At 41.6% G+C, this 27,021-nt stretch overlaps 1 protein-coding gene across 1 annotated transcript in view; it reads right to left on the reverse strand.

Annotated features, from left to right (window-relative positions):
* The window catches only part of wwc1 (WW and C2 domain containing 1), a 54,196-nt gene that overhangs the window by 1,110 nt on the left and 26,065 nt on the right, over nt 1-27,021 (reverse strand). The window contains exons 4-21 of the mRNA XM_063011183.1: nt 26,329-26,405; nt 25,191-25,270; nt 23,705-23,834; nt 20,988-21,119; nt 20,706-20,776; nt 20,005-20,247; nt 18,285-18,374; nt 17,315-17,835; nt 15,566-15,683; nt 15,166-15,333; nt 14,343-14,535; nt 13,449-13,589; nt 13,274-13,338; nt 7,309-7,459; nt 4,331-4,495; nt 4,069-4,161; nt 1,585-1,815; nt 70-188 (exon numbers count right to left, since the gene is read on the reverse strand). Coding sequence (XP_062867253.1) covers nt 70-188; nt 1,585-1,815; nt 4,069-4,161; nt 4,331-4,495; nt 7,309-7,459; nt 13,274-13,338; nt 13,449-13,589; nt 14,343-14,535; nt 15,166-15,333; nt 15,566-15,683; nt 17,315-17,835; nt 18,285-18,374; nt 20,005-20,247; nt 20,706-20,776; nt 20,988-21,119; nt 23,705-23,834; nt 25,191-25,270; nt 26,329-26,405 — 2,788 coding nt within the window. The remainder of the gene's footprint in view (nt 1-69; nt 189-1,584; nt 1,816-4,068; nt 4,162-4,330; nt 4,496-7,308; nt 7,460-13,273; nt 13,339-13,448; nt 13,590-14,342; nt 14,536-15,165; nt 15,334-15,565; nt 15,684-17,314; nt 17,836-18,284; nt 18,375-20,004; nt 20,248-20,705; nt 20,777-20,987; nt 21,120-23,704; nt 23,835-25,190; nt 25,271-26,328; nt 26,406-27,021) is intronic.

Here is a 27,021-nt window from a genome sequence, read left to right on the forward strand (position 1 = left end):
AGAAACATTTCCATAAAAGCATTCCACAAAGGCCGGGAACTGGTAACTAATCATTCGTTCATGTCTTACCGAAACGACTGGACTTCGGGCCCTTCTTTTCGACTCTGTCCTCTGATCTTGTGCACTTCTTTTGCTGCTGCCCGCATCATCTTTTCTACCCTTTCTTCCTGTAGCTGTTCCTCCCGAGTCTGCAGACAACAGAATAACATGGAACGTGGTAAACACGTGAAGGCTTTAATGTATGTACCTAAATTCAATCTAAATAGGTCTATGAATATACATGAACGTGTACATATGGGGTCTGACCGAAAACCTAGTGAGCTCTCTACATAGACAGCATTTTACGTCATCCTATGCTCGATCTATCCTTGTTTGTTTGTTTATTAGGATTTTACCGTCATGTTCTACACTTTGGTTACATTCATGACAGGGACGGTAGTTACTCGTTACACAAGGTTATATCAAACACAGTCATAGACAATTTAGTATCTCCAATTCACCTCACTTGCATGTCTTTGGACTGAGGGAGGAAACCCGGAGCACCCGGAGTAAAACAAAGGGAGAACATGCAAACGCCACACAGAAAGGACCCGGACTGCTCCCCACCTGGGGATTGAACCCAGGACCTTCTTGCTGTGAGGCGACAGTGCTACCCACTTAGCCACCGTGCCGCCCATGCGATCTATCCTTAAAATTAGAATCACTTTATTTTGCCAGGTATGTTACACATACAAGGCATTTGTTTTGGTGATACACATAATAATACACATAATAGTCCACATAATACACATGCAACATATTTAACAGACCAGACAGCACAAGTATTTAATCAAGGGAACAACTGTAATTGAAAAGTCTGGTTGTGTTCCTTGTGATTGCCTTAAATCCTCTGCCAGATGGAAGTCTTTGGAAAAGGAGATGTCCAGGATGAGAGGGGTCTGTCATAATTTTGCCGGCACGCATTATAGATACCTTAAAATGCTGCCTACTGAGGTGCCTTAATTCTAAGTGATAATCTGACTAAATAACAAGGGCGCATCAGATGCTTCCTTAGCAGTAAAGGCAATCCCAGCATTCAGTGCGGCACAACTTTATCTCACAAATAAATTACAAAAATGGCGATTGGATGTAGAACAACGAACAGAGTTCTTTTTAAATGTTGATTAGTTCTAATTGATTTTTAATTTGTATAAAGGTGTACACGTCATTTATTTGCAAATTCAGGCTTTTTCAAAACACAGAGGGAGATGTTAGCTGGCATGCTAGCGGGTTGTGCCACCTCAGCCCACTGGTTTGACTGGCCTGAGGCTAATTGTGTTAGCTTAGTGAGTAAAAACTGCGTTGATGTAATTGCTGTAATTGATGTTAGTCGAAGTAGTGCGTCTAAATAACCTGGCTTATAAGTTCGATGTCTTATTAGAATCCTCTCTACCCATGGAAACCCAACCTATCCCTCTTCAGCTCCTATAATAGCAAGCTGGATAAATAATCGCAAAAAAAAAAAAAAAAAAAAAAACCCTCCCAACTGTGATGTAAATCTGACCCATTTATCACCCAGTACAGTATGTGGACAGTTTGAAAGACCTGTTTCTCAGCATGTGCAAGCAGCTGTCTGAAGCGCTCATCCTCCTGCACCCATGTGGGGAGGCTGCGTTGGCCCTGTTGCCTCGCTCTCTCCATCTGCTCCTTCAGCTCCCGCAGCACGTGCAGCTCCGCAGCCAGTCGGTTGTGGCGTGTCCTGGACACCTGCAGCTCGAGCTCTAGGTCGAGAGGGGTGCGCATCATGCCATCCAACCCATGCGCAGGCACTGGGGGCTGAAAAGAGAGTGGGGAAAAGATGGTTTACAGTAATAAAAATGTAAAACTAAAATGTACTCATGAAGCCCCATTCCCGTGTTCCTTCCACTTGAGGGAAAAACAAAGTAATATATTATTTATTAGGATTTAAGCGTCATGTTTTACACACTTTGGTTACATTCATGACAGGACAGGTAGTTACTGGTTACACAAGATTCATCAGTTTAAATTTTGTATCTCTAATTCACCTCACTTGCATGTCTTTGGACTGTGGGGGGAAACCAGAGCTCCCGGAGGAAACCCACACAGACATGGGGAGAACATGCAAACACCACACAGAAAGGACCTAGACCGCTCCATCTGGGAATCAAACCCAGGCACGGCGACTAAGTGGGTAGCACTGTCGCCTCACAGCAAGAAGGTCCTGGGTTCGATCCCCAGGTGGGGCAGTCCAGGTCCTTTCCGTGTGGAGTTTGCATGTTCTCCCCGTGTCTGCGTGGGTTTCCTCCCACAGTCCAAAGACGTGCAAGTGAGGTGAACTGGAGATACAAAATTGTCCATGGCTGTGTTCGATATAACTTTGTGAATTGATGAATCTTGAGTAACTACTGTGTCTGTCATGAATGTAACCAAAGAATGTAAAACATGATGTTAAAATCCAAATAAACAATTTATAAAGACGTTTTACTATTTTACCTCTCTAAACTTTATGGTTCTAATATAGTAGGAGAAGTAGATATTCCACCACTTCTGTTTATATGTCCACTTTAAATGTACACACATGACAACTTAAACTAGGCATTTGTGTATATGTAAGCATGTGTTACATGTCAACTGTTTTCACGCAATGTTTAGAAATTAGGGTAAAGGCTTCCTTCTCTAAAAACTAAATGACTAAACAAGAACTGAATAACAGCTACAGAGCCAGAGGAAACCCCTTAACAATTTCTGGTCTGTACATATAAAAGTAGAAAGTTCACTGAACCATAAGCAATTGTCTCAGAACAAGCGCTCCACAATACTGCAGGACAGCGTTTTTAAAAAGCAACCGGAACAGTGACACAGGAAAAAAAGCAGCAATCTGCACCTCATTCATTACACGTCATCTGCACAAAGTTCTAAACACTTTTAGAACAGTGTACACTGCTCAGATGAAGCAACAATTTAAACACAACTCTAGTCATGTCAAACTCATGTTAAAAATAAGAGGGATGGCACTTTTAATCCAAACAACTAAGAACTAAACCCAGAGTGAAGTACGGAGAAGATCAGCACCATAGTGGTTAGGATACTGGAGTAGTGATCAGAAGGCTGCAGATTCAAGCTGTAGCACCATCTCCGTATGCAATATGGCTCAACCCAATACTAGAAGGCGATAAGAGGCGGCACCAGATTGGACACGTTGTAGCCTAGCGGTTAAGGTACTGGCCTACTAATCAAAAGGTCGCTGGTTCAAGCCTCACCACTGCCAGATTACCTCTGTTGGGCCCTTGAGCAAAGCCATTAAACCTGAATTGCTTAGACAATATACTGTCACAGTACTGTAAGTCGCTTTGGATAAAAGCGTCCGCTAAATGCCGAAAATTTAAATGTATCTAAGGGGGCATGGGGTGATATGGCTCCCCTTGATCAGATGGGGGGATGTGCAAGTGGCAGCTGATTCCCAATCGGAAATAAATAGATTGGGAGATAAAAAGGGAACAATCTAGCAAAAAATTAGTTTGCCAAAAGGAATTGGTCAAATTTTATGTTCTTTTTATACAGCAGATATCTTAAAACTGGGGTAACTAACAGGACTATGCAGCACTAGTGTTATGAATATTTTTGTTTATGCTTATCAATACATAACTAGATGTTAATATTTCCAAGTACGACGTCAAAATATACTGTGTTTACATTTGCACTGGAGATACGCTCTGGACTTTAATGCTTCAGCGCTTCAGGTAATGCTTTACCACCTGGAAGTGCAGTTAAGAGTAAACTTGACCTTTTCAAAAGTGCTTGGAAAGCCACCAGGGAACAGAACTTCTACTCGCTCTGTGGAGCCTGCATTTCATTAACACTAACCTTGGATTAGTCAAGAAATGCCAGCATTAAATATTAAACTTCTGCTCATATATTTACCTTCCCTTTTTCTGAGAACTGCAGACATGGCTGACTAGATGATAATTAAAGCGTTCAAATTCTCAATGCTGTGGGGGTCTCGCAGGCACTTCTGTGTATAATGAAACTTGCTGCTGATGTAAATATAAAGTACTGTGTGAGGTTTACCTTTTTAATGCGGACACTGCGTCTCTCTGAGGCGTTCCGGACAAAGGGAGACTTCTTGGACAGAGTGGAGCTGTCACTGTCACTACGGTTGATCTAGTGAAGTAAAAATAAGGAACAGTAAATGTGAGTTTGTGAATGTACTAAAAGTAAAGTGGTTAATCAGTGTGTGTATACGCCCACGCTGCAAATATACAACAAGTGAAGACCCAAGTTAATAATTGTGTGTGTGTGTGTGTGTGTGTGTGTGTGTGTATACACTCACCCTGCAGATGTACTGGCTCTGAGGACCAGGTGAAAAAGTCTTGGAACGAATGATTGTGTTTCCCCTTACGAAAGGATTCTGCTGGCTGAGCTCAGGCCGCCGCTCTTTGGGCCGTACCACAGAGGCGGAATGAGGGAGGCCCACCATGCTGGTCTCCTTATTCACCTGTGACAACCACAAAAGAATATCTAATGGTAAATGCCAACAACTAACTAGCTATAGAAATAAAGCTGCATCCATCTCAACAAACTGATCTTGAAATGAACAGATCAGGTGCAAAAGATTTGAGGTTCCAACTCTGGGTAAAATGTAGACAACCGCAGCACACCGAATTGGAAATTCCTTTGTACAAAAGGTCAGATTTCCTTCAGTCTTCACCTTTCCATTAAAGCTTAGATGACTTTAGGTAGGTAGATTTAATCTACTCATCAAACAGTTGATTTCATTAATACATTCAAAGCCCTCATAAGAAATTCACAGAGTATTAAGAAATTATCACCTGGGCTTATTGCACACTACTTGATTAATAGACCACTGAAGTCGTGTCGTAATTTTGTAGGCCACGCCATGTTGTTACGCCCATATTTGGTAACTTTTGAATAGGAAAAATGAATGGAGATTTCGCAAATTGCCTCTCTAGCATCCTGTAGTCATAAAAAATGTTCCAAAGCTGTTACGTTTTGTTTTATGGAGATTCTTCTGATTATTATCACTGGATCCTCTGAATTATGAAGTCGTTAAAGAGTCAAAATATGAATATTGCTACATGTAAGCTAATGCTACTGCGCACTGAATTGACGTCACTAGACTGGAAGCCTCTTAATTTTTTCTTTTTCTTTTATAAGTCTCTTAAATAACCGCACGAAGCAGCACGATTCACCAGTGTAACAGTGCCGTGATATTCACAAGTTTTAGTTGATATTTTTAGTAGCTAGCTACATTAAAGTAGAAAGCGAGGATGGTCGGGTGTTACGCCTTCGGTTGTACTCACCAAAAGCGAGCCGCTCGTTCCGTTGATTTGATTGGTGTAGTTCAGTGACGTCTAATTAATGTGCAGTAGCATTAGCTTTCGTGTAGCATTATTAGTATTACGACCCTTTAACAACCTCGTAATTCAGAGGATCTAGTGATGTACAGGAGAAAAATGTACATAGGACATAGAACATGTTTATTTAGCACAGGATGCGTTAGAGCCGATTTTTTAAAAACACCGTTCATTTTTCCCATAGGAAATCTGACTTGTGACCAAATATGGGCATAACGAGGACTACAGAATGACGCACGACTTCAGTGGTCTATAGTAGATAAATGGCTAAAATGGCAACTATATCTATTTACAATCAAATCTGCAACATGAAAACATGATTAAGATTTTCTCAAAATAAAAAAAACCCTGAAACCTTTACAGAAATATTGAGATGCTTTGCTGTGGCACTTCAAATTGTCGTGGGGTGCACATGGTTTCATTTGATTGTTTGATTCTTAACGCCATGTCAGCTGCTATGACTATTGTCATGGTTGAATAATAGGTTGTGTTTAAACATCAAAGTAGGGGTTCGATTTGCTTTCTTTACTTGTGTGTATAGAGATTAGATTGTAAAATTTTAGAGATGATCTTTTTTTTTTTTTTTATATGGCGTTTTTAAATGCTAGTGCTTTTAAGAGTTTTAGTTATTTTTGGGGGGTACTAGGGTGAAATTTTCCCTATAGTTGTTTGTAACAGAAATTTTGACATGAATAAAGGTGGTGGTTAATTGAGGTTCTTCATCCACACAGGGGGCAAGAAGTGCACCCGGTTAGCTCTAATTATTGTTTTTTTTATTTATTATTATTATATTTTGTTTATGCATTTTCTCCCTTTTTTCTCCCGACTTTTAGTGCGTCCAATTTCCCGATTGCGTCATGCTTCCTCTCCACTAATACCGATCCCCGCTCTGATTTGAGGAGAACGAAGCTAACCCCTGGCCCCTCCGACATGTGGGCAGCAGCGGTATGCATTTTGTCAGCTACACTAGAGATCATGTGTACGGACAGACACACCCTGATCGATGCGCTCCTTCCCCGTCTCTGTGCAGGCGCCATCAACCAGCCAGCAGAGGTCGTAGTTGCATCAGTTATGAGAGAGTCCCTACCTGGCTAATTCCCCACCCCTATATGAACAACAGGCCAATCGTTGTTCATGCGGCTGCTCAGTCCAGGCGGCAGGCCTGGGTGTTCGAGATCCCAGCTCTGGTGTGCTAGCGTGTGTTTTTACCCCTGCGCCACCTGAGCAGCCAGCTCTAATTATTTTTTTTTGATGTGCCTGGAACTTAACTGAAGTCCACCAGTGACAAATCTAAATTGATTGGACATGGATTGGAAAGGCACACACCTGGGTCTGAGATTTCAGTTTTTATTTTTAAATGAATGTTAAAACAAAGTAGAAAAACTATATTTATAGAAATCAAAATTTTGTAATTTGAATATTATAATTTTATAATTCTATTGAAATAATACAATTCTTTGTAATATTTAAGTGTGCAGCTTTAACTAAATGGCTGATCTGAGGAAAGCAAAATAAAGAACTTTTAGGTGTATACGACTAAACTATAAAACCCATTTCTGGAAAAGCTGGGATATTTTGTAAAAGCAATGATACCTGATATCTAATTTGCTAATACTCTTAATTTAACAAAAGCACAAAGAAATTAATTTAATTGTGTTATTTATTTGTAATTTTATGCCTGCAACACACTCAAAGTTGAGACAGGGGCAAAATAAAAGAGAAAAGTTGAATATTCCATAGAACCGTCAATCTATACCTTTTTGGAACATCCTGTGAATTGGGAACAGGTGATAGTATCATGATTGAGAAAAAAAGATCATTTTTATCTAAACTTATTGCCGGCTTGTGCCAAGAGAATGTCAATTTGTTAAAAAAATTACTCCATGCTAGACTGCAAAATAAAACAACATTCTGTTTAAATAAGAAAACAAACCTTCTCTGGAACAGGTGCTAGTGGAAGCGGCTCAATAACTGCTGTCTCTTCCTCCTCCTCCTCCACCTCCCATTGGCAGCTTTCCGGGTTAAATTCTTCCCCTTCAATGTCACTGCTCACTCCATCTATAAACATGTCACTCTCCGGAGGCCTGTAGGAACATGAGAACACAATCAATCTGCTATTAAATCGTCATAAAGCACTTAAGCCCCGAGTGCCAATAAAGCATAAAATAACTCTATTATACACAACATCACTAATTACAAAGAGTAATGGTGCCGAATTCCATTCTGATCACAGAGCGGAGTGCAAACGTGGGAGAAGGAATGATCTCACTGGAGAATGCAGATGGACTGCATTCCTTATCTTTTTCGAATTCTGATCTGAAAAGATGATTTAGCTGCTCAGGATTCTAAGGCATGTGAAGAATACGGCTGCTAGGCCGGCTTATTGTTTGAGTGCCATTAGCGCATTATTATCTTCTGGTTCAGCCAAGCGAACATAATTAATGGGATAAAGTCTTACAAAAGCTTGGTATGTCTGTAATGTAAAAAAAATTCCTCTCATTTGATGTATTTTGTATACAACTTTTATAAAGCGAAGTTTGTTTAACGTTTGCTATGGTTACGCATCAGTAAACAGTTTGTAATGTAAAGGCGGATCCAAAAGAGAACACAAACAACAACAGTGACTTTGTTGTAAACACAGACATGTGACAAAGGTAAACCAACAAGGTGTTTAAGTCCGTGTCTGCACTTAAAGACGGATCACATTCTTCCAAATGACAGTTGGTGGAAAGAAGAATGAGTATAAGGTGAGAAGTGAGGTGTAGTGGAACTTGAAACAAAAAAGAATAAATGATTAATCTCTTAAACACCTCTGTGACCAGTTCTAAGGGGCGCTATAGCCAATTATTTATCCATATACACGCTTCTGCATTGTTTTTACGTAGGATGCCCCACAAGACGCAAATCTCCTATTTATGTTGCCTTGGGACCGGCACTAAGGGTGCACTGATGTGTCCCCCCTGAATGGTTAGATTCATGTAATGCCATGTGTCTTCTGTATTTGTGAGCCCAGCCCAGGATTCAAACCCCTGGTACTGCTGTTTTTAGCAGCAGGTCTCACCAATAGACGTGGGTGTGGTCAAACAGAGACGACTGGGAGGTTCATTCTCCTTTCACAACACATTTTAGTTAAATGATTTGTAGTCAGGTTGGGTAATATTGACTTAAAACCAGATGGTACATGGTTATTTGTTAACATACCTGTGGTAGCTTAGTGGTTAGGATACTGGACTAGTGATGGGATGGTTGCTGGTTTAAGAGACTGAGATCTCGGCAGTGGCGGGCTAGCTTGTTTTACCGCTGCGCCACTTGGGTGTCGACTATACACTGATCAGCCATGACATTAAAACCACCACCTTGTTTCTACACTCACTGTCTGTTTTATCAGCTCCACTTACCATATAGAAGCACTTTGTAGTTCTACAATTACTGACTGTAGTCCATCTGTTTTTTTTTTAATGCTTTTTAGCTGCCTTTCACCCTGTTGTTCAATGGTCAGGACCCCCCCAGGACCACCACAAAGCAGGTATTATTTGGGTGGTGGATGATTCTCAGCACTGCAGTGACACTGACATGGTGGTGGTGTGTTAGTGTGTGTTGTGCTGGTATGAGTGGATCAGACACAGCAGCGCTGCTGGAGTTTTTAAATAGCGTGTCCACTCACTGTCCACTCTATTAGACACTCCTACCTAGTTGGTCAACCTTGTAGATGTAAAGTCAGAGACGATCGCTCATCTATTGCTGCTGTTTGAGTTGGTCATCTTCTAGACCTTCATCAGTGGTCACAGGACGCTGCCCACGGGGCGCTGTCGGCTGGATATGTTTTTGGTTGGTGGACTATTCTCAGTCCAGCAGTGACAGTGAGGTGTTTAAAAACTCCAGCAGCGCTGCTGTGTCTGATCCACTCATACCAGCACAACACACACCAACACACCACCACCATGCCAGTGTCACAGCAGTGCTGAGAATGATCCACCACCCAAATAATACCTGCTCTGTGGTGGTCCTGGGAGAGTCCTGACCATTGAAGAACAGCATGAAAGGGGGCTAACAAAGCATGCAGAGAAACAGATGGACTACAGTCAGTAATTGTAGAACTTTAAAGTGCTTTAATATGGTAAGTGGAGCTGATAAAATAGACAGCGCGTGTAGAAACAAGGAAGTGTTATGGCTGATTGGTGTATACTTTAATAGGAATGCACATCCCCAGTATTTACAAATGTATACATATAACTCTATGCCAAAACAAAAATCCAGTATCCATCAAGTTTTGCACTTAAACACTCAATTCATTTTAACAGTTAAAATACCATTCAGAAAACTGTAAAAAAAAAACCCAACTATCTAAAGTCAATTATTAAGTCATGTTACAAATGGTCGATGTTTTTCAAGCATGATCGCATATCATCCAGTCTCAGAACGAATGAAAGCATGTGAGCCAGTTTCCTTATGGCAGTATTCCCAAGAGAGTGCAGAAAAGCAGGTATTCAGGACACCGGACGAGAGGAAACATGGGCCGAAATTCAACCAGCCTGCCTTTGTTAGTATTTGGGGCTGGCAGGTGGGAGACAGGATGTGAGTCAAGCATGGCTTCTCCATTGACTGGCCTTGACAGCAAGACCCACCCCAGCAAGAACAAACAGTCATTATTCAACCCTGCATTGTAAGAGGTGTGACAGACTTAAAAAACAACTGTTGCTTTCTAAGCTGGAATGTTTTTTCCTCACTTGTACATTTTAAATAAAAGCAAACTAACAATCCTCTACAGAACACAAAATTATGTAACAAACCAATATGTGTAATGTTCAAAAGTTATGGCACATATAATATTCTATGTTTTATTTTTTGTATTTTCAGTATGTTAAATTCAGTAAACAAACAGGAAATATTTCAGTTTGTTCCTTGTAGAGGACATATTAACTTACATCAAGACTAAACTATAATCAAACTACTAAAAATGGGCAAAATGAGGAGCTTTGTGAGTAAGGCGGCCTCTCATGCTTCGTCGGGGCTGCTGTCAAATCAATGAATTTAAATTCCCACATTCGATGGTTACACAATGTATCGTGGTGAAGCAGAGTAGTAGCCACCTTAAACATCGTCAAAGCTAGCATAGAGTGGTTGTGTGCATCATCTCAGGCTAGGGTTTCCAACATACACCCCTCCCCTTTTTTAATGACCACTTGTGTGAGTTTGTTTGTTTGTTTATTAGGATTTTAACTAGAGATGCATGAGTACCGATACTGGTATCGGGTATTTGCCCGATACCGCGCTCATTAACTTGTACTCGTACTCGCAAACGAGGCTCCGATACTAAACATCCGATACCGTGTGCCTAGTGCACGTTGCTGCGTTATGCCTGGTTCACACTACACGATTTTTGCCCTGATTTTCGCTCGGCGACTGGTCGGCGCTAGGTTTGCCGGCTCGGGAGCAACTCGCCGTTCGCTCGGCGATCAAAACGCGGCTCTCGATCGCTAAGTGTGAACTATCCAACAACTCGATCCGACCGGCTCGCCGAGCGCTCGCCGACCGGATCGGGATTTCTGGCACGTCAGATATCTGATCTGAGATGTGCGACTGGGAATGAGTGACATGTCGAACAGCCAATGAGAACGCAGGATACGGTGTGAGGGGAAACGCAGGAGAGGAGTGTAAACAGGTGGGACAGGGGGATAATATAGTTTATATCAGAATACATCGGCACACACACACACGTTTTACAGTATTTCTGACCTGATCGTTCTCTACAAAACATAACAACAAAACACCAACATCGCAAAAATATTTATTAACCTCCAACTCACTACAGAACAATCCGTGCTATTCGTGTTGCCAAATCAACTCAGATTCATTTATTTTTCCTCCTTGATTTCATCACGTCAGCGCACAAACACTTTGATCACTCGCTACTTGTTGACGTGCATTTTTGGACGTGGTATCATTAAACTTCTCCTCACTTCTCACGTGTGTTTTTGTTTTAAAAAAAAAAACGGTATTCTAAATAGGTATCGGTATCGGCAAGTACAAAAATACATGTACTTGTACTCGGTTGGGAAAAAATGGTATTGATGCATCCCTAATTTTAACATCATGTTTTACACTTTGGTTACATTCATAACAGGAACGGTAGTCACTCATTACACAAGTTCATCAGTTCAAGGTCATATCGAACACAGTCTTGGACAATTCAGTGTCTGCAATTCACCTCGCTTGCACCTGAAAGAAACCCACGCAGACACGGGGAGAACATGCAAACTCCACACAGAAATGACCCAGACCGCTCCACCTGGGGATCGAACCCAGGACCTTCTTGCTATGAGGCGACAGTGCTACCCACTTAGCCACCTTGCCGCCCCCACTTGTGTGAGTACAGTACATGTGTGTGTTGGTCACCAGAGTGATGCAGAGTGTATATATTTAATACATTGGGGGTAAAGCATGAGTTTGCATCAATTTAAAGGGTGCCCTGACTGAAAAAAAAGGTTAAAAAACTTTGGGGTAAGGTAGTGGACTAGTAATTGGAAGGTCACTAGTTTAAGCCCCACCACCAAGTTGCTACTGTTGATCCCCTAAACAAGGCCCTTAACCCTCAATTGCACTGTAGTTTGCTACAATTTTAAGTCGTTTTGGATAAAGGTGTCTGTTAATTGCCATAAACATAAAATCTACAATGAAAAATATAGAACATGGCTTTGACCTACAAAGACATGGACTCCACAAGACATTTAAAGGACACCTGACAACTTTTGCATGTTAAGTGGTGGATCGTGCTACAGTGCAACCTGGTGGCATCTCTTCTATGTCCGATTGACCACGTGATCATGACATAAAAATTGTTAAAAGTATTCAAATAATTTGCCAATCGAGCCACATTAATCCATCCATATGTCTGTCCGGTAGCCACAGACTTTATTTTGCCCTCATCAACGAGTATTGTTGTCCGTCAGTGCTTCGTGGCTAGTTCCTTCTCTGACCACTGTTGGTGGGAACTCACCATGTCTGTCTGTAAGCACCTATTGCTGTTTTGGACATACTGGCAGCGGGAATAAAACTCCGTCCTCCCTCCCTCCCTCAAACACAACCAACTGTGTTTGTGTGGACAGCCGGACAGGTCACAATAGCAATCCCATGTTAACTAATCCTGCAATTGCTTGTTGTGGCTTCGGAGGTAGTTAATAAGATTTAATGCGCACTTTAATTGAAATAATAAAGTTCAATTAAATTTCCATTTATCTTCTCACTTCTTCAAATAACCACCTCGTTTTAATATACATTTCATACAAAACTGCATGTGAATAAACGGTCAACACTTTCACTATTGCAGATTGTTTTCGAGCTCGCTGTTCCAGTGGCACAGCCAGCAGAAAGCGGTTTTGCCATGTATCATGTGAAAGGCATAAACGCTGCGGGGAATGACATGTGCCCAGTCTTGTGGTGAACCAGAGCGCAAAATGCTTATCATGTGAAATCCGTCTAAGGTTTTTCAATGTTACTTTACCTAGTTGGTAAAATGTTAAAAGATGTGTGTAAAAAAACACACACTGGTGGGAACTGGTTTTAATTAAAGATGCACAACTTCCTTGGTATGACCATGGCTCCATTTTTTAATATTTAAAAAATATGACTAATGCTATTTTGACCCTGAAATAAAACATGTTGCATAGCTTAGCTGCCAGGTTTTAACAATGAGCATGCTGTGCTGTGCATATTTTACACGACCTGAACAACAATACTGATGCTCTGCAGGTTTACAAACAAGTCAACATAAAAAGAAAAGAAAATAGCTGAGCGTTGAAGCTGCTCAACACGGATTCCAGGCATGTTTGCAGAATCTTGATGTCATGCTGTATTTTCATTTGTTCTGTTAAACATTATAATAATAGTAGGCCACTTACCAGTCTGCTTCGGCTGCAGTCTCCAAAGCTGCTGCTTCATTCTCTGTGTTGTTTGTTATTGTTGTCTAGAATATGTAACAGACACACAAATGCATTTAGGTGCTTAGCAACACAACAGAATTTTCAAAAGAAATCATAAACGCTTGTAAATCGTGTGCGTCTAGATTTGCGTCACCTCGTCTGGTTGCCTGGGGGCCTCTGGCTCTTTGTTATTGCCATCCATGTCTGCAATGTGCATATAGTTGAGAAGATTGTACCACTTCATGCACCACTCCTCTGAACAATCCATGTCAGCCAAACTGATCTGAGCACCGGCCTTCAGTCAAGGAAAAAAAACAAACAGATACTTTATTTATTGTTTGGATGGCGCACATTATGAACAAACTGTTTAGTCAAACGTTTGTGGACGTCTGACAATTAGCTTGATGCACGACGCATCCCAAAAAACAAAAGACGATTAATTTGGAGCCTCCGCCCCCCCATTCACCTGTAACGGCCTCTTTCCTTTTATGGAAGGGCTTTCCACCTTATTTTGGAGTTCAGTGGGGTGGAGGTCAGGGCTCCTGTCTTTTGAACCGCGCTTTTTGCACAGTGGCATAGTCATGATGGAACAGAACATGGCCTTGTCCAAACTACTCTAGGAAAAGTTGAAAGCATATAACTAATCTTATATAGAATATATGTGGCTGAAACACCTGAACTGCAAATCAAAAGTCTCCCGTTCCTGGCACCTGGTAATTTGTAGCCTAGTTGTAGCCTAATGGTTAAGGTACTAGACTAGTAATCAGATGCCAGGTTGCCACTGTTGGGCCCTTGAGCAAGGCCTTAACCCTCAATGCTTTGACTGTATACTGTAAGTCACTTTGGATAAAACACTGAACATAAGTGCAGTATTTTCCACTTCATATAATCATTCAATGTCATCCTTCTGCTTGCATGATTAACCATTTTAATCTAAAACCTAGGGGGAGGGGGTTAATCCAGATCAGACCCCAAGCCCTCTAGGTGAAGAGTAAGGGTGCATGATGGAATTGTGAAACACAGTCAGTAAACCCTGATGTCCACCTACCAGGCACTCTTCTCTCCCAGACTTGGTGATGGAGCAGGCATCAATGCGAAGGGTCTTCTGTCTTAGGGCGGTCGGGGAAAGTCGCACTGCAAACACTTCGTTCAGCTCCAGTGTGTCTTGGAGTAGAACACTGTGTGTGCGGAACAGGCAGCGAGCAGCCTCTAGACTGGGCAGCACCACCACTCGAACATACCTGTACAGAGGCAAGATGAAGAGGCCTGTGACAAATGAATCTAGATGGCTGTTGGGAAGGATCCAGTAAGAGAAAGCAAGTATTAAACCCCTATTAAACCTTATCTGGCATAACTGCTTATCTTCTCCTGTGCTCCACAGCCTGTAAATTGAGCGTTCACCAATTTCGGTCGTATTCAATGAGACTTAAAGAGAAGGAAACTCCCCCCTTTAACTATTAATATGAACAGGGTTGCATCAGACATCAGGTCTGCAGGTCTGACCAAGTTCTTTGCTTGCTGTGGGATTATGGTACCAATTGAACTTTCATTCATTTAATGTTTATGTTTTACCCCCATCTTATCCTAATCAGGATCTCTGTGGGTTCAGCTTCTCTAGAATCACTGGGCACAACACACCACGTACAGGTGGCCAATTTATCACGGGGCCCCAGCCACTCCCTCCTGACATAGTCAATCATGTCTGTCTGTAGATGCCAGACCAGCTGCTGATCCAGCATTTAAATTCCCAGCGGTGCTATCAGCCGGTCGAGTGTCCACACAGACAAGACTGGCCATGTCCAAGGGGGGGTGCAAAGGATTGGGGGCTCGATTCATTTCAACTTAGTGCAACTGTATAGACTAGAACTTACAAGTTCTGGTTGGCAGGAACAGAGAGTGTGCTGCAGTTGGTCAGCTGCATGACGAAGACAGCGAAACGCTTCTCTTTAGCTTCGTACTTTAAGCCCAGTCTGATCTGAGCGCCGATAACCGATACTCCTTCTTCATAACCCAGCAGCTGCTCAGCAGGAACTCCTGGCCTGTGAAGAGAGTCAGAAGCACATCTCTGTTACATATGAAGCTTGTGTTCTCTATAAATAAATGATTTCTTTAGTAAGCAAAATAATTCAGCAACTTTTGTTTGTTTTGTATTATTTTATTTTGTATTACAGAATGTACACCTATTTATCACAATTGCATGCTTTAACATTTCCTAATACTCCAAATGTACAGAAACGGGAGCACTTTAAGCATCAAGATCTGATTACAAACCTTTTCTCTGCAGCTTCGTACACTCCGCTGTCTCCTGCCACCGATTCATCGGACACGGCCGAAGTCACGCCGACCTTATTCGAGTTGGACCCCAAAACCTTTGCTTGAGGATCCAGATCTGCACATGAAGGGAAAGAGTAGAAATTTAATACTGCCAGCTTTTCCTTCCCCATATTGGTGTGGTGTTAAATTGCGGCATTGAGTTTACACTGTGGACAAAGTGGTGGTGATCTGGAACTCAGTGAAGTATTCAAGGGTCTTATGCTCATCAGTAATGAGGTTAGAAGATGTGTGCTTTTCCAGCAAGGAAAAATCGAACATTATGTGGATGGAATGACAGAGCATCTCTGACATCACACTAACAAAACAAAGACATTTAAATGAATTAGCACTGTATTACTTGTGTTTATTACTTGTGTATAGATCGGTTCTCTATCTTATATGAAATTAAACAAAAATGTGATAACATACACATTGCAGTAGTAATGTATTTCGCAATTCGCCTAGCTCAGACCAAATTTAACTAACGGCCTTCTGATCAACGATGTAGTACATTAACCGCTAACGCTCACTATAAATTATCGTAGTACACACTTACTTTCCACCTCATTGAAAACACCAAAATAATACTGAGTAGAAACCCTATTTGTTCCTAAAACAACCATGGTTCTTTGACACGAAGGTGGAATTTATGCCAAAAAATTGGCTTAAATCTTTTATTCATTATTATTTAATTATTAGGATTTTAGCGTCATGTTTTACACACTTTGGTTACATTCTTGACAGAACAGGTAGTCACTCATTACACAAGATTTATCAGTTCAAGTCCTCAATGTCAAACACAGTCATGGACAATTTTGTATCTCCAATTCACCTCACTTGCACTCCCACTGGACTGTGGGAGGAAAACTGGAGCACGGAAAGAACATGCAAACTCCACAGAAAGAACCCGGACCACTCCACCTGGGAATCAAACCCAGGACCTTCTTGCTGTGAGGCGACAGTGCTATGCACCAAGCCACTTCTGAAGTGTTTTTTGAACTACACTACACACCGGTTCTCTATCCAATCTAATATGAAATTTAACAGAAATTTTATAACATACACATTGCAGTAGTAATGTATTTCGCAATTCACCTAGCTCAGACCAAATTCAATGCTTGCTATTGAGGGTTAAGGGCCTTGTTTAGGAGCCGAACAGCTACTCATGGCTGTGAACAGGCTTAAACCAGTGACCTTTTGATCAATGGTGTAATACATTAACTGCTAACAATGCCCACCATGAATTATGGAGGTATACACATACTTGCCACCTCATTGGAAACACCATAATTATACTGAGTATGAACCCTATTAGTTGCTTAAACAACCTCAGTCATTAAGGTGGAATTTATGCCAATAAATGGGGTCAAATCTTTTTAGACTGTCTGTTTCCCAATATCATTTGTAAAGAAAAATAACACCTAAATAAAAAAAAAACTAACATGCATTAACCTAAATAATTCAGACACACAATTGGCTGTGTCTCTGTTGGAAGAATGGACAATGATTGAAGCAGGTTTCTTCTCCGCTGCTGTAACTATGACCACTGCTGGCCGGTCAAAGCCTATGCATAAAGGGCGGCTGATCACATATGGCAGTGCATGGCTCTCAGCATGCCATGCTGTCTCTGTGACACCTGTGGCCCTCCTTAATCAAGGCTGACGGCAGCGAAGATAAAAGAAGATAACAAGATAATAATAATAACACCTTTAGTGGCGTCCTGCTTGGCGTCCCCCTCCAGGCTGAGCTCGTTGAGCCGGGCCTGCAGCTCCAGGTCAAGTTGCGATGCAGATCCTGGAAAAGCTTCTCCGCCCAGTGAAGAGGCATCAGGAACAACAGGAGAGCAGGGAGGAGAGAGTGAAGACAGTGAGGAGCGTGGAGACAGAGAGCTCATGGAGGCCGGCGTCTCAGACACCGGAAGGCCGTGAGAGCGTAGACCGACGCCAGGTCCGGCATCAACAGAGGCAGGCCCGGATGCAACCTCGTTCTCATGAATGGTGGGGATGGAACTAGAAGGTCTGTAGCTGGATGAGGTTCCCTCAGGCAGCAATGAGTCCAACTTTACCTGGAAGTCTGGGTCGCTCAGCTCGCTCTGATGCTCCAAATAGGCATCGGTAAAGCTGAGCGAGGATAACGAACCGAGGCTGGAGGCGGCCAGTGAGCCGCGGCTCGACGCCAAAGAGCCACGGCTGCTCCCTGAGGAACAGGATAGCGTGCTAGCCGACAAACTAGGAGAGAGATAAAAAGAAAGTGATGAGAGCAGACAAGGGAGGAACTGAGAACTGTTTCTTGCAAGCAATTGAGGGTTAAGGGCCTTGCTCAGGATAAACTGCTTATGAAACATAAAAATGAAACAATAAAAATAAAGCAGAACAAACAAAAATCCAGACAATTAAATGCAACACACAAGAGCAGCAAGCAAAAATGTTCTAAGATCAGTAAAACAACATAAAACTGTATTTTTGTTTATTTAGGAGGCTTTACTGCTTTTTTTTTTACCCTTTTATTTGCCGCATTATGCAGTGTGTGTTGGTAGACCCACCTTACTGGCACCAAAATATGGAACTGTACAATGACTGCAGTGTTTAATCCTGTGCCATAGCCCCGACAGCAAGTACCTGTCCCATTTCTATTTAGACACTGTGTATTTCCAAAGGCTGAACGGTGCAGATCATACCTTTTCAGCTGAGTGTGCAGCGAGGACGCCTGCCTCACTACTTCTTCCAGCTCCTTCACCAATTTGTTCCTTTTGCAGTGCAACGTCAACCTGCAGCACAACCGAACAAGAAACAAATGATTTCTTTCTGATATGTGGTAAACTTTTTCTTTTCTTAATCCTTGTCAAATAATAGCAGCGGTTATTACTAGTTTATGTTAGAAATGAGGGGTTGCTCACACCTCTCTTCACCATTCAGTAAAGTTACAATGGAACGCTGCTGAACCCAAAGCCTGGAAAAGGCTGTCATTGTGTTCAACCTGCATCCCTTCTGCAGCTCAGGTTACAGAAAGCATGAAGATGTCAGGTTCAATGGAGATACAGTATCTAGTGTACAGAACAAGCACCCTCATCGAATAACTGGGCAAGCATGGAGCTTGTTCTCAGAAAAAGAAGACTTACAGATAAGAAATAGAGGAACAAAAAGCTATGGAGAGATACAGAACAGGAAGGGAAAAAAACAAAAAGAACGAAGAGACCTAACTGGCATTCTCACCTAGGAAACCTGACCTGAAGACGCAAGTGTCTGCATTCTCAGAAAGCCCTAGGGAGAAACTCTGTTCAAGCCCCGAGTACCCATTTACATCTTTTTTCCCTCTTGCAAGAGAGCAGCCAGACATAACAGTACTGAGTCTGAAGCAAAACGGGAAAAACACTAACAATGGCTTGTTTTTTTTGCCATTTTATTAGTATGTGTTTAAAGCTTGCTAAAGCATGCTGCACTTCCCCAGGCTACATGAGCATCCCAACTGAGTTTAACAATCCACAACAGCTCCTCTGTTCTACTAACCTATAGGCCCGAAAACCCACATCCAAGCATTAAACCATATAATAGTCCTGATTTTTATTAATTTATTAGAATTTTAACGTCATGTTTTACTTTTACTTTGGTTACATTAATGATAGGACAGGTAGTTACTGGTTACACAAGATTCATCAGTTCACAAGTTTAATGTCAAACACAGTCACTGACAATTTTGTATCTCACTTGCATGTCTTGGACTGTGGGTGGAAACCGGAGCTCCCAGGGGGAAACCCACGCAGACACGGGGAGAGCAAGCAAACTCCACACAGAAAGGACCCAGACCGCCCCACCCGGGGATCGAACCCAAGACTTTCTTGCTGTGAGGCTACCCACTGAGCCACTGTGCTGCCCAATATTCCTTTGTAATATCAGAAATTGCCCAGTATGGGTGTGGTTTTGTTTGTTTGTTTGATTTGTTGTCTTTTCTGGATTGTTCCCTCTTTATTTGCCAATTTAATCACTTCCTATTCCCAATCATGAATCTGCTGCTGCTTGCATTATCCCCTATCAGATCAAGAAAAGCCAGATCACCACATGCTCCCTTCAACATGAGTCCAGTCTGCGCCTGCTTATTATAACCTGCCAGTGTTGGGTTCTCACACAGAGCCAGATCACGTACATCATCCCCCCGGATCAAAGCTAATCATGTCTGTGTCAACACCAGACCAACCAACAGCACTGCTGAAATTTCAATCCAGGATCTCAGCGATGGTGGGTTAGCGTAATAGACCACTGCGCCATCCAAGTGTCTGGCTGGTTTGTGGTGTCTTCTACAATTTTATAACCTCTTTTTGCTCTGGTGGTTATTTTTTTTTTTCATCTTGGGATTATACATATATTATATTGACTACTGAAATCAGCACCTTCCGTCCTTACCTCTCAGTCAAGGCTTTGCTCTGGCTGTCGCGTGCCGCCTGAAGGTCTTGCTCTAGCCGCTTTTTCTCAGTTTCGATCTTTTCAGCGTCACTGGGAGCTCGTTTACAGGGCTTGACATACTGCAGCTCCTTCAGCAGCTCCTCTTTCTCGCTGATGAGGATCAGCCGGTCTCGCTCAGGGTCCAGCAGGCCTGGCCATGACTCGTTGTCCAGCTTGGCAATCTGGACTTTAATGTTTGCGATCCTAAAGGAAGGAGACAGAGAGAGAAAAGCATCGACTGAAGAAGCAGAAGGCAAATGTTTGATATTCATATTTTAATGAACATAAAAAAAAACCCTGAAACATTGGTGTAATAGAATCAAGGAATGTTCATGCAAAATAACAAAACCTAGAAACGTAATCTGTTCAAAACTAGAATGCAAAGACTTATGTTTACTGCTGATGATTTAATTAGGAGCCTAGACTGCTTCTTTTGAGCCAGTTTAATGGAAGCAGTACTAGACTAGCATTTATGTTTTGGTCTTGACCAGTGTGCTATTGCTGCTTCATATGGAGATCTGTATGGAGTCATGCACTATTCTTAGTTAGTATGTTTTACCACATGCTGATGTCTATGGACTTTTGCCGAAAAGAAATGTTTTCCTCAGCACAATTAAACTAAAAGCAATATGATAAAGCAATAGTAACTTAATGGGCAGTACCTTCTTTTTGCCTCTTCATACATCAAGCTCAGTCGTACCTTCTCAGCCAGCTTGTTGGAGCTCGAAACCAGCTGAATAATGAGAAAACAGCTTATCAGATTTCACACCAAACCAATCGATCATTCCTCGGAAGCTTAACTCAGGTCTATACAGTGGAATCACAAAGTGAAACTAGAACAAACAATTCTACAAAAGCATGTAAATACATAACTGAAGTTAGCAGAAAATAGTTTTACCAGTCATTCACTTTATTAGCATATTCATCATTATGCCGGGCTTTACCTCAGCCTGAATATCCGTCTGGGACTCTGCATCCGAGAAGAGGCGAGGGAGTGACAGGTTGGAGTTACTGGCCCAAAGCTCAGACTGAGAACCATAATCCAAGTTGAAACCATCCTTTAGCACAGCAAGTTTCTGACAGGGAGACAGCAAACAGTTAGCCAGGAACCAGACATCAGTTAAAAAAACATAACATCTTTAATCACTACTTCTTTAAGAGATCACTCTCAGCATATTCCATAACAGGCTGAGCCCATTATCATAAATGTCATTTATTTGAGTTGTTTAAAGCATCTGTATACTGGCTGGGAGTAAAACATAATTAAATGAGATGAACTAGAGTCAAAAATACAAAAGAGCTGCAAAGAATGATTAATAGCCTGTACAACTTCCACGTCATGCAATATTATTATTACTGCCCTCTGCAGCAAAACTGGCTAGCAGTTTACATTATCATTAATACTTATGGCATTTACCAGGTGCTTTTGTTCAAAGTACCTTACAACCAAGCAATTGAGGGGGCACAACACCGGCAACCTGGTGGGGTGGGGCCTGAACCAGTAACGTTCTGATTACTAGTTCAGTACCCTAACCACTATCGTTGCCCAGGTAATTGTCGATAGGCCAGGTGATAAAAAACTATAATAATGCTACTTCCATTTCAGGGACTTTCAATAGATGGCATTGTGTTACAGTTACTTGTTACTGATGCCAATCAAACTTAGGTAAACCGTATTTAGGTGCTCCAGGGATAATACAAGCATAATACAATACAAGTCACTCTGGCGTAGATAAAACCCATTGTTTAAACGTCCGTGCTTGCAAGAACGACAAACCAAACAGCACTGCTCAGTAGTAGCTGTAATTATCTCTGATGCAATACATTACAGTTTACTTTCTAAAAGTGAATAAAAAATTATTTAGCAAAAACCAGAGTTACTTATGTATTATAAGGCTGGGAAAATTAGAACTGCACTACAGAAGCTTCTCAGATTTCATAGTTTGCGGGTTGCTACAGTGACTGGCGTCTTATACATCCAGTCTGCTTAATGTGTAACAAGTAATTACGAGCATTGTTTAAAACTATTCTGATCCCATCCCAAGTTATATCTTATAAATCAGATCAATACGGACGCAATACTGACATCCTAAAAGGACTTTTCGTGGGCAAGCTATAAAAAATGCACGACAGGACTGCCAACGGGTGACAGGATCTTAAAGCCATGCTTATTTTATGCAGCTGCTAAAGCATAATCCTAGTAACATTGAAAAAAAAAAAATACATCAGATCAACTCCAGCTGTATCGTGCATGTGTAAATATTTTATGACAGAGGGGGGAAAAGATTTAAATGTCAACTAATTAGTTATGCACCCTGTATGCTTAGACACAGAAAGTAGGTAATTTTTGTTTATCGTTGTATTCAAAATTCAAAGAGCACAAAATGATTCTCTGCCAGAACACAGAAGCAAACTGATATGAAGACATATGCACTCAGTATTTCAAGAGTGTTTTGTTGATTCTCTGGTTTGTTCTGAGAATGCAAAATTAGCCAATTCTTATCCTAAGCTTGGTGTAGATAACAGACCATCAGGGCATGCCGTATAAATATTTGTTACAAACTATATGTGTTGGGGTGATCAGCTGGCGATCAACACTGCTTTGGCTGGGCGTCCAGGCAAACACAACTGGCTGAAGGTCAGACGGGTGTCTTTCCTGCTGGCACTGTGATATGCGATCTCTGGGAATGGTCCGGGTGCTCGTGCAAGTGAGGGTTGTGCAAGATTGGGAAGCGACAGCAGGAAAAAATCCAGACATTTTTTTGATTGAACATATGATTGACATCTTGCTTATCGGTGTTATTAAGAGCAGGCTTTTGTTAACAGTGTGTATTCAGAGGGAGTACAAACGTGTGACCTCAGCACTCTGCTATTCTATTAAATACCTGTGATAGCATCTTACCATACCCTAGATAGTACTGGATAAAGTTGTGCATGAGTGTAAGCTTAAGTGTAGAGCCTCACCCTGTATACGGAAATTCCCACACCCTACCATTCCTGAATTACTTAACTAAGCCAAACTGAATTTGTAAGGCTGTTGATTTTCAAAATAATATACTACTATAACACTCTTTTGATTTTGCTGGACTTTTCCTGTTTTATGTCTAATTCCCAATTGCAAATGCGCTGCTGCTTGCACAATCCCTGATCTGATCAAGGAGATCCGGATCACCACATGCCCCCGCCGGCACACGTCCAATCTGTGGTCGCTTCTCATCACCTGCCCACCCAGAGTTGTATCGCCAAATTTCCCTTAAACTCAGCCAACTGTGTTTGTGTGGATGCTTGGCCAGGTCTGTGGCTCTGCTGAGACTGTAACTCGTGAGTTTGAACACAGCGCTGTGCTAGCGTGTTAGACTGCTGCGCCACCAGAGTATCCTGATAATAATAATACTTTGTGATAAATATTTGACTCTACTTCAGGGATGACATTAATCCTGTTGAGTGCACATGACAACTGACATATAAGAAAATAACGTGCAAGTCTTTTTAAACCCAGACAACTGGCAGTCACTTCAGAGTGATAGTCTTGCAATTCTAATGATACATTTGAACATCCCGTCGTTAATAACTTATGAAGCCAGAAAACGGGGGTGTGAAAACAAACACCGAAGGATAAGCCTGCAGGCAGTCAGTCATGAGTGGCAGTGGTGATGTTTACCTGGATAAGTTCCTGCTTCTCCTTCTCTCCAGAGCTGATGGCATCTTTAATGCTTCTGACCTCCTTCAGGATGGCCTGTGCCTCATGCTGCTTATATCCGTACGAGTTGGTAGAAACCTTCTGGTCAATTCTACAAAACACCACAAGGAAAACAGAAAACTGAGGCTAGTGGAAAAGCTAATATTTGCAATTCATAATAGAAAAATGTCATTTTCTCAAATATGTTTAGCTAGTTGGCTGCCTGTCAGGGACCCAGACAGTACGTGCTTGACTTTTTCAGCACCGACTATAAAGCCCTGTCCAGCAACCGGAGGCAGTTACTCAAAAGGGCTGTTTACCAGCCGGACAGATACACTTATTCCGAGACAGCTAACATTTGAAGATAAACAAAAACTGCTATATCAATAAAGCTCCTTAAGACTTCTATAAATATTAAATGTTTGGGCTAATCTAGTCCGTGTGAGATCTCAGCGATGATGGGCTACCTCATTCACCCCTGGCACTTTTCAGCCACTCTTGTTAGGGTCGACAGAGTGAATCATTCCACCACATATTTAATTTGGCACAGTTCCTGATGCAACCCTCCTATTAACCCAGGCTTGTGACTGGCACATAGGGTGTGCTATTATGTCCCCAATGGCTAGGATCATGTATTGCCAGGCACCTTCTGTATTTGTGAGCCCAGTTTGGAATTCAAAACCCCCGGAACTCATAGCTCTTACTATTACACCAAACAAGCTAACAGCTATTAAAAAAATGTTCTGGTATCACTGGAATCACTGCGTGCAATGCAGTAACACACCCTGGACAAAGGGGTACCATGGGTATCTGGGGATACAAACCCTACATAGCACAATACCACTTAGAAATGTGACAAAGGAGATCTTTTAACTGAAGCTGAATGCAAAAAAAAATTGAGATCCATTTACAAATTGACCCCCTTTGATTCCGAAGTAGTACCGGCACAATTTCATAAGAAGCTTAATATTCATGTAATACCACAGTGGAGATCAGGTGGACTCTTTAGCAACATAAGAGTAGGCAAATGAAGCGAGTCAACGGCAAGTTATGCGTGCTGCCTGTGCAACAGGTCTGTCTGCATTCTTCAGCTTGAGAGTGAGGGAGAGTAAGGTGAGTCAACAAGATTCAGCCCTGCCTCTATAAGCCATGTTCGCTCGGTATGAAGGACCAGCAAAGCTGTGTCGAAAAAGCCCAGAACTGGGAGAAATAATTGCTAAAACTAAAGAATGTTTGGGTCAAAAGTTCAGAAGAGTGTTGTAATAGTAAAGCCAGCGTCATCTCTTTTTTTTTAGGGTCATCAAAACCAATCTGCTACTTTCACCTTCGGGACACTTACAATAGTTCTGTTCAAAACAAAACCAGCAGCTAAAGTGTGACAGTGGGTGTTTGACAGGAAAGAATGTCCTTACACAATAGAGCCGAGTGGCACTTGTCTTGCTGTGAAACAAGGTCAGGTTACACTTACTCTTTCAGCGTTTCAAATCCCTGTTCCTTATAAAGCAGCTCCTGCCTCATACAGGCCAGATCTTTCTTCAGCTTATTCACCTGAATAAAGCAGAGGGACAAAGAGTACGGGGGGAGTTAAGACACAGAAAGACTCTTTGCTTACTAAAATATTCATAACTAGAATAAAATGCACTTCTCTTACACCTGGATGCCACACATCAGCATGCATACAATCTATTGATACCTAACTTTTTTGGCCCTTATGGTTCTGTAATTTCCAATGGGAGCCTAAATAACCAGGATTGTAGCCCATTTTATGAATCTGTTGTGATTGTGAATCTGCTGCCACTTTCATAACTGACCACCTGATCAAAGAGAGCCTGATCACCACACTCCGACAATTGTTTAATTTGTGGCCGCTTCTTATCTCCTGTCGGTTTTGGGTCCCCACACAAAGCCATATCGCGTATGGAGGGTCGCGAAGTTCCAGTGTGAACCCCTCCCAACTCGCACAGGTGCCCTGGGAGTTTGTGTATCACAGAGGGAGCAGAAAGAGACCTCGTCGGACCATCCCTCCCTCAAACATTGCCTACTGTATTTGTGTGGACGTCATTGGCTGTGCTGAGATTCAAACACGCAAGGTCCAACACTGCAGTGGTGTGCTAGCACATTGCTGCATGTGAAATATACATTTAGGTAGGTTTAAATACTTGTGCAGGGTTGCATATACATTATACAGCCAAATCTACATGTTGTAGATTTATATAAATTGTCTGTGAAAAGGCATTCTAGCTTTAGTTTGTTGACAAATATGGGCATCCCAAAATTACAGTTGCTACCTGACATCTTGATAAAGCGCTTTCAGCAAGTTCCCTCGGTGCTCTGACAAGCCACTGTTGTCAAATCATGCCGTAAATAGTCAGAATACTACTTTACATTTTTTACTTTTGATCTATCGTCTTAATCTTAATGCTTGCCAATCTCAAATAAGAAACTAAAAAAAAAAAAACTCAGACATTCACCACTCTGTTGGAACTCGCTATAAATATTTAACATCCCTAATCAAAGCTCACAAGCTATTTTATTCGTCTTCAAATCGCACCATAAATTTTTCAGCCCACTCCAGCTCTATAATAAAATATGAAAGCATTCCTTACCCGGCTTTTTGCGGTCACAATCTCCGCCTTGAGAATTTCAGGATCGTATTTACTGCTTGATGAGGATCTGGAATTTACTGCATGACAGATAAAGAGTTTAAAGGAATCATCTTATCTCCTGTGTGACATAACTCATCTGACATTCCACAGCAGTATATAATAATCATACACTCAGAATGATAAAAAGGGTATCAAAGGAGCCTGGTTAGCCCTCTTGGCCTGTCACAATCCAAATGTTACAGTTTTAGACAAAACACAGTTAATCGTCAGGTTCCACAATCCTGCAGTGGCCAACATGAGTTTTACATACTGCTGTGAGGATGTACTGTCCATTTTAGTCATTTTATCTGCTATTATAACAATCATTTTATCAGAACAGACTACCTGTGTCAACAAGAAACATAATTATAATATTAATTTAGTTATTTCTAAGGTGTGGAAAAGCACATTCTTGCTGGGATCCAAGGTTCTATCCGTTACTGGCCAGTCGGGTGTCTACATACACACATGACTGGCTGTGTCTTTTATATAAAAACCATATACAAAAAAGAAATATTCAGATATAAATACTTTCTCCAAAAATAAAATCCAGAACTATACACAGCATATAGTAAAAAGATCACATAGTTTTTCTACACCCTCTTATCACTTGGATCATTTAAAACATCAGCAGTTTTACCCAAGCATTTATGG

Source organism: Trichomycterus rosablanca, chromosome 16 (assembly GCF_030014385.1).
Source record: "Trichomycterus rosablanca isolate fTriRos1 chromosome 16, fTriRos1.hap1, whole genome shotgun sequence".
NCBI lineage: Eukaryota > Metazoa > Chordata > Actinopteri > Siluriformes > Trichomycteridae > Trichomycterus > Trichomycterus rosablanca.